Here is an 11840-nt window from a genome sequence, read left to right on the forward strand (position 1 = left end):
ATAAGAGAGACAGAGGAAAAGACAGAATCCATAACAGATGCAAAAGTCAAAACTTTACTTGTCTCAATTTTGTCTAATCAAAGCAGCCAATCAATAACACATTAACTACTAAAACACCTGGTGTTGGATATAAATATGTATATTTATTTAGAGAAGAATGCTTAAAGTAAAAGAGGAAACAAACAGTTCTGCTTGTTCATGACAGCACTACCTACTTTTTTGTAATACTTATCTTTCTTATTCTCTTTTTTTTTCCAAAGCGGATAAACGATACACTGCCCAAGTAAATGAAAATAACCAATTTTGTTTTGTTTGTCTAACATCTCACTATGGTAATTTATTACATGTTGTCACCCAAAATATATAACTGTTTACACATTGAAAACATTTTCCAGCAGTTACTATATGTGGTTAATTGAATATGTAAATTAAATAATAAAAAAAGTATCTTGTGCATACTCTGCCTTTTGAGAACAAAGTTCAGAGGTTTGTGGTTTTTATTTCATCCATCTCCTTTGGCTGAGTCCGTTCCCAGCCTTGTCGAATTCGGGTGAGGGCGCGGTCCACACAAGGAAGGAGAAGAAGTAACTTGAGCACCAACACCACAGAAGGTACGATCAGACAGAGCATGTAGCCTGGAGGCGTGTACCATTTGTAGGTTGAGGGGCGAAGAAATTTATTCCAGCCATAGACGTAGCCGTGAGCCGTGCAAATGAACAGAGTGAGATGTCCTAGTTTAGACTGGAAAAATGGCACATGTAAAGGTTTTATTTAAAACATTGCAAGAAGAGAAGGACATTTCAGAATACAGATGTTTTCACTGACATGATGACAGAGAGACCACAGCAATCAAAAGTGTAAGGTTACATGCATGAAGCTGGTGACTGGGTTAAAGGGCTTAAAAATAAACTTCATATTAAAGTTGCTACAAAACAGGTCTGCAAAATGTCTACAATTAGCACACTTTTAAAATGAAATTTATTATGAAACACTTAGATCAGAAAAAAAAATCATTTTAACATGCTTTGCTTTTGCTTTTATTTTTTATCCCTAGTCGACATAATCTCTATTGATTTAATGTAATTAATTCCATTTTGTGATATTATTTTCTGACAAGTTTTTTTTTTTATATGATTTTCCTGAGCAACAAGTCACTGATATTTAATTGACCTAAGATAAAAATATCCCCATAAGCTCTCCTAATGACCATCACACAAACATCAGACATGAATTTGCACTAGGAGTTGATTCTCAAACCAGATTCCTCCGTGTTTTTCCCAACTCTGGGTTATCCTGCTAAAATAAGTGCTTGTGCTAAGACTTAAAAAAAAAAAAAAATTGGAGCCATTTGTGTTACAAGGTATGTGGGATTTTTTGCTCAAGTCAAAAGTTACACTTGGGATTTGTAAAGTTCTTGTGTTAGAAATATGTACAAAAATCTACACCACAAGATACAAACCTTTTTAACATCACTATTTCTCATTTTCTGGTTACTTTAACAGTAGTTTTACTTCTACAACAGCCTGCTTTAGATGAAAACAGTATAACTTATAGATTTATGGATCAATAGAAGCCCAGAAAGCAAAAAGAAATGTTCTTGCAATTCTAGAGACAATTTATTTTTAAAAATGTCAGATTTATTTTTTATATTTTTGCAGAGTTGCATTTGTCTTTGTTCACCCATTTCCTCTATTCAAGAAAAATATATTTCATTGTCACATTCTGAAATTTACTAAGGTTAACATGTTTCCTGAATGCATTTATTATACCAGCTGCATGCCTGTTAAAAGTATGTATCGAACCCGAAACTGTCCCTTAGAACATCATCTAATATTTACTCATCCAAATGTTAACCAGCACACTATTGCAAATCTTGCACCAATTATGTCTACATCTCAAAAGGCTCCATAGCATAAGTGTCACAACTTAAATATTTCATTTATACTTCATGCTATACACTTTACGTGTACCACTGCTAAAGAAGAAATACTGAAGTGCTCCACAAATGCAGCAGTAACCCAGTAATAACCCTTTCTAATCTAATTTTAAAGCATGCTCTGTCCACACTGATGAAGATTCACTCACGTCACTGTTCTTAAAACAACTGCAGTGAGAGGGAAGTCTGACATTGATTTTGCTTGACTCAAGGAGTTAAGCAAGGAGAGTGCAAGCAAATAATTGTTTAACCAATTGGGGACAATCATAAAATTAGCACAACGCTTTCAAATTTGAGGCCAAGATGATTAGGCAACCATCGGATACAATAGAATATGAGACAGTGTCATCTGCACAACTTTTTCTGTCCTGCAGATGAAATTAGTAACAGATTGTACTATTTCAATTTGTTTTTCTCACAATACACAAAGACAATGTAGCATCATGAGTTGAGCACATACTCAAATATAGCAGCACTTGCTGTTTCTTCACAAACTGGCCCATTGAAAGTATATTATCATAGGCCAAAATAATTGGCAAGCTACAAAGTTGTGTCACAGATTATTTAATTTAATTAAACAAAAATCTATTCTTGAAAATAATGTTTTGCCTTTTTTGAAAAACAGAGAGCGTAAAGATCAATTTTCTGAAAAATGAAGGGGCAACTTTAATCAATGTTTATTATTGTGCATTATTTATATTTTCCATTCAGAAATCAATAGTGAAGCTGGTGTCAAGGTTAATTTTTCCATGCATTTCTGATTATCTAAAATGTGCTTAATCATTATGGTAACATGCTCTACAAACAGTCTGAGTGCCCCCTAGTGGTCAGACAGTTATCAGCTGCAGAAAAAAGGCCAAACACTGTTGCAGTGTCGGCCACTTCAAGCATTTAGCATGCCAAGGAGAGTGTAAGATAAGATGAAGAAATGTCATTATCAGGTCGTTGCTGCAACATTTGTGCAGCAAATATAATGAGTTGTAAATGTAGGTGGCTTTAAATACAGATTAAATGTGTTTTTGCAAAATATATTTGCTTCAGACTCTTTGATTTAATGAATAAGTAATTTTAGTGGTATTTTTCCTAGAAATTTAAAGTTGCATGTAAACTTCTTTTTCTATTGATAGTATCATTTAGTGCTAAAAAGTGGCAGAAGATGCAGACTAATTCATTTCACAATGACAAATTTTACATAACACCAGTGGCCTTATTTGAAGCTCAATTTTGTGAATTACTTGGACGACCTGCTTCCATTCAGAGCTTTAGTTTTTGGCTGCTGATTTTCTCACTGTAAGCTTACAGTGAGCTCAGACAGCACAAACAAATTATTTACATTGATTTTAATGATGATCAGGGCTTATCTAACTTAACCTGTTTGAAACATCAAACCGCTCCATTGTGTGCATCAACATGCGTACAACCTTCGAGGCACACAAACCACGTCTTTAATAAATATTTGCTGAAAATTGCAATCTCAAGTGTAATGTTTTTCACAAGTCTTTCCTATAGATCATAAGGGTTATTTTGACCTATGCGTCTTTCTGTGGGCCTCATTCTGGTGTCTACTTATGGATCTGACCTTTACATAAATAGGCTTGTGACCTGTATTAACAATGTCCCTGCTGGGAATTACACCAGGTATCATAATTCTATTTAATGAATAACTTAACATTTAAAATCCCAGGCGAAAGTCCACCAGGCTTTCACTCTGGGAAACGAGCGCCAGCTACTGCTTTTGGAGAATTTTAATTGCTATCGTAAAAGAAGTTTTAAAGTCAAAATATAGCCCTCTACAAAGGCGCTTTAAGATCTTTTCTGCTGATTGATTTACTCCACCTGTCTGATAATGTTCGTACTCGTAAAGCTGAAGTATGCACTCACACACGCATTCACGTTTCCAACAGAGCTCTGACCTGAATAAAGTTGAATTCTCTCCAGCTGAGAGAGCCGCCTACAGAGGGCAAGGATGTTAGCCCTAACAGGACGAAGAGGAAAAATCCCAGGATTCCCAGCGATATGAACGAGTCTGTGCCCCACGCCTCAGTGTTATCGAAGTAAAATGGGGTGGTTTTATTGTTCTTCATCTAAGAAAGAACGAGACAGCAAAAGAAAGAAAGAGGCAAAGGAAGAAAGAAGAAATCAATGCAAGTTTTATGCCATGTTATTCTTCGTGCATGACTGTTAAAAAACATGATAACTGGTTTGGACCAGCTTGCTGTACCTCATCCACCACCCCTGAAATGAGTTTGTGCCTGACAGAATAGCGAATAGGGATGATGAATGTATAGATGGCGTGCAGAACAGCAAAGCCAAGTGCAACAAGACCCATCTGCTTCCTGCAAAGCATCCAGCGGTCCAGCCAGTTCGGGAAACGCCTGGAGAAAGAAAAGCCAAAGGCAAAATACTATCTAATTTAACACTACAAAAAACAACATGCATAGTATACCACATTATCATTTTATTATTATTTCTGTGATAATCCGACCTGTATTTGGTCCCTCTGTAGAGTTGAAAGAAAGCAGCAATCGCACCAGGCAGGTAACAGAGAGACAGCATAACAAGAGCCACAATTGGAAACACCTAGAACACAACTTCACAAAACACCCTTAAGAACAACAACAACAAAAACAATGACACCAGAAAAGATTTAATATCAAGGACAACTCACGACCTTGTTGGCCAGGGACACCATGATTCGATATGAGATCTCGTTTTTCTTTTCAACATAAGCATAGATAACATCTCTAATGAGCAGGTAGAAGAAGAAGAAGGCGGTGAGGCCAACAGCTATGGACAAAGGCAGCCTCCACTCCGGGAACAATTTCAGGGGGAAGTCCTCCAACTCTCTAGCTGCTGTCAAAGAGCCTTTATCCAGAACAGTGAGGCCCAGTTTGGTAGCCAGGTGTGCCACTGCCTGCTTTGCTTCTCCACTTTCTCCACACAGGAAGACCTGCACACAGTTTAGGTAACTTCAGAAATATGCAGAAGGAAAAGTATTTGGAAGACATTGTTAGAAAGAATTTAAATACCAAAAAATGAGAGAAGTATTTTCTGCTCTTTTATTCTCACCACAGTTTTATTCCTATGATTTTCTTTAAATTTGCAAACATCTAAACAGATTGCGTGTTTGACCAAATGTCACTGAAAGCAGTTGTTTTGGTTGACAAGAAATGTTAAAATTAGATTAAATTCAAAGACTTCCATTCGTTTTTTTAATTCAGTGAATGTAATTAGTATATAGTAGAAAGCTTTTATTGTCCCAAAAAGGGGTAATAGTGGAGGCCGTAACAATATATTGACTCAAAGAAGAATGAGGAAAAACCTCTATAAAAACACACAGCTCCAGTTCATTACATCCACACCGAGACAACCTTGACATAAAGGTAATGGCTGTTGCCAAATATAGAATGATATTAATTGAATGCATGTTCTTCATCCACTTGTATTTTAAACTGTGCTGTTCCAAGTAGGAAAAAGTATCAAAACTAAGAGCAATGTGACTGTGGTATAATCAAAAACTAAAAAAAAAAACTCAAGGTGTTTTCTGTTTCTGACTTTTTGTCAGATGCCTGCTTTACTTCTCTTTGTGATGCTGACAGCATGTGCTGCATGTCTGCAGGGTAAGACACATACATTTTGCTTTTAACAGACAAAAATGATGAGAATTTTGAACATACTTCCAGATAGGTCTGTTTTTCACAAAAAAAGATTTGACCGATAGATGAAGGTTTTCTTTGAAATGATCAATTTAATATATTTATTATATTTTTAAAATTTCATGTGTTTATAGATCTATCAGGAAAAATATTTACATTTCCACAAAAACCTACACAACCAAAGTGATGCTGAATATATCCACACAATTTAAAGGCTGTGACAGTATGTCTCAGTTAATGTAACAAAATGAATTGCATGAGGAAACCTGAGATAGAAGTAACATGAACTGTGTCCTTATTTGTTTATTTTGCTTCTTTTTCTTTTTTTAATTTCTAATAGGTCCTTTACAGACCTCAGCAGAGCCCACAGTTATTTTTCTCTGGCCACAGCGTCTTTACATAATGGTTTACTGATATTCAAAGAAACAGCTGTTGACACAGTTGGCTCGTATGTGGCCAATCAAGTAGTACATTATGTAGTGGACTATGAGTTGAACGCCTGGCACTCTGTTTGCTTCACATGGGACTCTGAATCTGGATTGGGTCAACTGTGGTTTGATGGAAAACCTTCAGTCAGGAGGTTCATCACAGATCAATCAACCACTTGTTGTCCTTGGACAGGTATATTTACAATATTAACAAAAAATGAAAAAGATCAAGAAGCTGATGTCCATGCATAGAATGTTCTTTATTGATATTCTGACTGAACGCTGTTCTTTGCTTTCAGGAACAGGACAGCTATGGTGGTAAATTTGACACTAAGCAATCTTTTGTCGGCATGATGACCGATGTGCACATGTGGGACTACGTCCGTTCTTCCTGTGAAATCCAAAACTATGTGGACAATCTGAATTTCAGTCCAGGCAATGTGCTGAACTGGAGGGCCCTGACGTTTGAGATTACTGGAAGAGTCCTGACAGAAAACAAGCAGCTGACCTGCCACTAGAGCCATTTAGTGGGAAAAGGCCTCATCAAGTCTGTTTCTGTGTAAACTAGAAGATTGTGCATGTGGGAAAACAGGATGTGTTTGATCAGGGTGAATTTCTTTACAGTTGCAATCAAAGCTTATCCAAATATGCAGAAATTGTGGTTTTCTCATTATAATTCCATCTGATCTCTTCAACTTGATAAATTAACGCTGCTGTTACTAGCTCTTCTACCAGTGCTAGTAGCAGTCCTAGTAATAAAACAAAAAATACCAGAGCAAATACAACAAAAGCTCTCAAGTCCAACTGTATCCAGAACATACCTTACAAATAAAGTCTGTCTGAGGACTGACCCTTCTTTTGTTTGTCTCTCTGTGTTTTATGAGTAATTTTTGGAGCCGAAGCTAATCTGTATTGCTTGACTCTGTAAAGACACATGTCCGCTTCGTATATGCTCAGGATTTAATCCCATTTTTAGATCTCGCCATGCTGACGCTTATCATTTTTACCTCCCGGCTCTGGGATAAGATGATTAAGTTGTTTGTAAGAAACTGAGCGCTGCAGAGTGTTGGAAAGAGCAGCCTGACAGGCGTGTGTGAGAGTCGGAAGGATAGAGCACTTTTCCCCAGGTGTGTGTGTATAAGTGGACTGGGCAGTCAGCCATGTCTGCCTACATTACTGCACCAGTAACAGCAGGGGACGGCCGACAGACTAAATCTCCATCTGAATGTAAATGTGACAGCGCCACAGCCCCGCTGTGGATCTAATCAAATTGCTGGCCAGGGAATAGTGCACATTTACAAGCATGTATGTGTGTGCATGAATACATAGTGTGACTACATGTGCAGCAAGAAAGAGATTTGGAGACACATCTTGTGTTCTTTACCTGTTTCCAAAGAAAACAGAGGTGTGTGCGACGGCGTGTGTCTGCGTGTGTGTGTGTGGGGGTGTGTGTGTGTGTGTGTGCGTGTGTGTGCGTGTGTGCGGGTGTGTGTGTGTGTGTGTGTGTGTGTGTACACATATGAAAAAAACTGTTTGTGCTAAAGAGGATTTGAGGCAGATTCAGGTTTGGTCTCTAGAGGTTCCAGCATGTTTGTGTTCCTCATGAAACAAACTAAAATGAAGGTTGCAATAAACACTGGGCTTTCAACTTTCTAACATAATAAGGTGTGTTTGCGTGTGTGTGTTGTTGTTTTTTTTTGTTTTGTTTTTTTACATTGTCCTCATTTTCTTTACTCCTCAGATGGAAAGTTGATACAATCAGTTATCAGCAGGAAGGCAAATGAAATAAATTCAATTTCCAGGTTGTGCACAGTGTATGACGAAGTAATCTTTTTTTTGTTTTATGTTTACAAATCTGAGAGGCACTTTTCCCAATGTACAATAAGCGATGAAAGCAGGCACTGTTTTTCAGGTTTGATGTCAAGTGTTTCTCATCATGAACAGATCAAGTTGGTAATCTCCTCCCTGTTACTGCTCTGTCTTTGTATCTTTCCTTCCTGTCAGCTAAAGTGCTTCTTAATGCCTAGCAGCTTCCTGGTGTTGTTTCGCCTTGATCCCACCGACGTTCTCTGAAAGATTACTTACTCCTTACCTGTTTTCCTGCTAAAAGTCCATTCTGCAGGGCCCAGGCAGACAGCGTGTTAAGACCTTTCACCACAGCAGCACTGGGAACCAGCCTGAAGAGCACACAGCATTTTACTTTTATTGGTTTCAAAGGAAATCTGTCTTAGCACTTTCATATGTTCCTCGAAAGTTGCAGTCTGGTAAGTAAAGGGCATGCTTCGAAAGCCTTTAATGTTTTGTTTTTCTGACATAATAATACATTTTGTACATCATTTCTTATCATTTCAATTGAAGGCTGTATTAGGACACCCCCATGTGTTTACCACATAAAATGACTAAAATCCCACACAAATGTCTGTCACATCGGGTGAAAATGGCTACATTACAACATCCTTACACGGCATCGTGATGGAGGCGTGGCCTGTTTAAATCACAGACAGTTTTTGTTCCTGACTTTTGATTTGCAAGGGAACACCGTGGTAGGAATAAGACCTCATAAAGACGATTATGTCATCCTATGAGCCTAGCAAGGAATTTGAAAAAGGTTTAAAAGAATCTGAAATCTCATTTCTCACTGCATGTAAAGGACATTTTGAGCAATCGCCAGCATGCCCACGTTTAACCACCATAATAACCTGAGAGCAGAACAATAAAATGCTCAAGCAAGTCTCCAAAAACTAAAATGTCACATGAAAGTCCACGTCTGTAAAGTCAGAAAGAGACCGAACAAGTTCAGCTGCCGAGGATGGAGTGCAATGAGTTAAACGTTTTACATTGAAGCCAGAGTGAAGTTTTACAAAGAGTAAGCAAAGGCCTTGTAATGGATAAAAGAATCTAAACTTAAATTATTTGCTTAGCAACAGGGATAACAACTGTCTTACTGTTACAACAATGTACAGTCCTGAAATATATTTGTTTTTCTTCTGCACTTTGTTTGGAGTTTATTACCTCTGCATATAGACAGCATTGGCTTCTGGGTACATGCCTTTCTTCAGGTTGTTGCTGAGATCCACCAATACCTTCAAAATAAAATACATTTAAAAAGTTTGCTTTAGAAAAAAGCCACATTTGGTTGATCATAACAGTTCTAAGACCAATAAAGAGGAAAAAAAAATCAAGGAGAGTGAAAACATCTGATAGCCGCTGGATATAAACAATCAAACTACATTGTTAGTTTGTGTTCATTTACCTTCCCTTTAAGATGATGCTCCATTGTTGTCAAGAGTTCGTAGTGTTCACGGTGAACACAAATAAAGATCAGGTTAGAGGACTGGGCTGCTTCTGCATGGGTCATCACCTGTACAAAACATGTATTCAGCTCTTCAACACATAATTCATTACATAATTACATGCAGCACACACACATGCTTGTCCCCTTTCTTCAGTTTTTGAGAGAAATCCTCCATCTCCAGTGATGTGTACCTGAGCTCCCTGCGGCAAAGGGCCACAGCTGTGTGGTCTTCTGCTGCCATACACAACTCCATAGCCAGACTGGAGCAGACGGAGGCCCAGAGAGCGCCCCAGGTCCCCGGTCCCAAATATGCACAGCAGCTCTGGCTCAGGGCCAGCTGCCACGTCCAGAGGATGCAGCGATATGCCGTTTTGCTTCATCTCCTCCTCAGACTTGCCTCTCATCACGCTCATGTTTGGATGTTTACAGTCTCCATGCTGTGCAGTTATACTCCTGTGGAGTCTCACCTTTACTCCGCCTCTCCCCTTTTCCCTTTGACCTCTGTCTGCATGACATAAGAGGCATTGGGTTTGTATTTATTACACCTACAATCAACAGATAAATGCACGTGTGATGGAGTGTGGCAGTGGAGCAGCCTCAGTTTCAGTAGTTTTCTTCTTATTATTCTGTCATTATTATGACGTCATAATAATAATAATATAACTATAATTATAACATCTTGGTTGTTTTAAACTGTGCTACAAAACAGCACGATTTTATAGCAGTAAATGAGGAGCATGCAGAACCCTCTGCACACTTCAGTGAAAATATTACCTACAGACTCACCATTTTCTTCCTTTTAGATATTTATCCCTTCTGAGAAACACAGACTGCGTTATCATCCTTGTACTGTCTGATTTTCATATTTCACATGAGTGAAAAAGAAAAAAGAAAAACACTATTCTTCTGCTTTCCAGGGCTGCCATCTTTTATATCTTCTGTTTCCACACTAGACACAGCGCCATGTGGGAGATCCTGGCCCACGTATTCATTATCATTTCAAAACCTGCTGTTCCAGCCAAATGGCTAAAAAGACAATTTGTGCAAATTCAGTGTTTCCCTGTCCCCGTGGCTAAAACAACTGCAAAGATGCGACACCGACAGACTCAGCAGAGCAGAAATTAAGCCTGGCATATATATATATATATATATATATATATATATATATATATATATATATATATATATATATATATATATATATATATATGTTACTGTTTTGCGTGTGGCTGTTTTGCTTTGCATTTTGTTGCATGCGCCTATAAGTTTCTGGTTGCGTTAGGGTGTGAAGCGGGTCAGAACGATCAGAGAGTGAGGTGTCAGCTGTGATGTGCTGCACCTGGGAAGCTGGCTGTGCAGAAAGGGCGACAACCTGGCTGTAGAGACGACACACAAAATCACATCAAATTTACTAACTGTTTTGCACAATAATACTCTTTTCCATAAAAGCAGCAATCACGCTTTACATATACATCTCCGCCAATGTTTATGGGCGATAAACAGCCTACCTCCGGAGGTTTTACAGTCGGGTCCATAACTAAGGCATTAATGTCTACCAAGGGGGATATTGCAGCAAAATGAAAAACTCTTTTATGCCTAACTTTTAAGGCATTCATTCAGTTGTTGTGCTGTTAGAATGTACCTGATAGTACATCCACTATAATGACTCATTTACTTGCTTTGCCTCTGGGGAAACTCCTTTTTCTTGATCCGCTCGTGTTCTTTCCCACATTTCAGTCTTTCAGTGCAGTCACAGCAACACTTTCCTTCCTCTATAGCTATTGCTGTTCCATTAAGAACCTCTAAAATGTGTCCACAAGATAATATCTATTGAGTCAACTATGTAAATGTATCCAGAGATGTTTGTAATGGTGTCATCCGAGCCCATGGCCTCTGCCTCTATAATGCGTGTGCAGATTGACTGTTACCTTCCCTTGTCGCTCCCTCGGGGTTTCAAATGCTTCTCGACATGTGTGTCGATCTGACTTCAAAATTAAATGCTGATCAACGTGCTCAGTCCAGACCCAGATCCAGTTGAGAATCTGTGGAAAAGCTTGACAACTAATTTCAGCAGACGCTACGTTAAGTCTGGCTGCGCTGTTTCGCAAAGTGTAGCGGGAAACAAAATCTGTCTTTGGATGTAAATGTGTGTGTTTGGATGATGGATCACAAAGCGTTGAATGTAATATCTGTCACACTCTATATTTGGTAAAACATTTTGAAAAATTCAATACAAAATGTAAAAGTAGCAGTGGATACCAGCAGGACAGCAGTGTTTCCCATGTAACTTCTACTCAGGTGTAGGAAACAGATGGGGGGAATCTTAAACTATTTTCCATCCATTTCTTCTTTGTTATTCAGGAATAACCATAGACAACTTCAACTTTGTCACTAAGTCCAAACTTTGGAGAGTTTGGGCTTAACTCTCGAAAGTTAAATGTCAAATGATCTTTTTACATTTAACAATTATGCACTCAGTCATTATAAAACATTCTCACACTTCAGAAAAGAGTTTCAGTTTGAGA

The 11840-nt window shown here is 38.2% G+C and overlaps 2 protein-coding genes across 2 annotated transcripts; one reads left to right on the forward strand and one right to left on the reverse strand.

The window, feature by feature from the left end:
• Positions 1 to 341: 341 nt before the first annotated feature.
• Positions 342 to 9844, reverse strand: LOC106903488 (metalloreductase STEAP4-like). The gene is made up of 9 exons (XM_088013703.1): positions 9507 to 9844; positions 9274 to 9381; positions 9033 to 9103; positions 8113 to 8197; positions 4608 to 4886; positions 4422 to 4516; positions 4158 to 4311; positions 3850 to 4020; positions 342 to 741 (listed from the first exon to the last, which is right to left on the reverse strand). The coding sequence occupies exons 1-9, from the start codon at positions 9726 to 9728 to the stop codon at positions 481 to 483; spliced, it is 1446 nt and encodes a 481-aa protein (XP_087869829.1). The 5' UTR covers positions 9729 to 9844; the 3' UTR covers positions 342 to 480.
• On the forward strand, positions 5502 to 6538 carry LOC106903489 (serum amyloid P-component-like). The gene is given in 5 exon segments (XM_088013704.1): positions 5502 to 5556; positions 5727 to 5822; positions 5929 to 6181; positions 6183 to 6213; positions 6320 to 6538. Coding segments are annotated over 5 exon segments (654 nt in total).
• Positions 9845 to 11840: the final 1996 nt, after the last annotated feature.

Source organism: Poecilia mexicana, unplaced genomic scaffold, assembly GCF_051168715.1.
Source record: "Poecilia mexicana isolate PSO_F unplaced genomic scaffold, ASM5116871v1 scaffold_16, whole genome shotgun sequence".
Taxonomy (NCBI): Eukaryota; Metazoa; Chordata; class Actinopteri; order Cyprinodontiformes; family Poeciliidae; genus Poecilia; species Poecilia mexicana.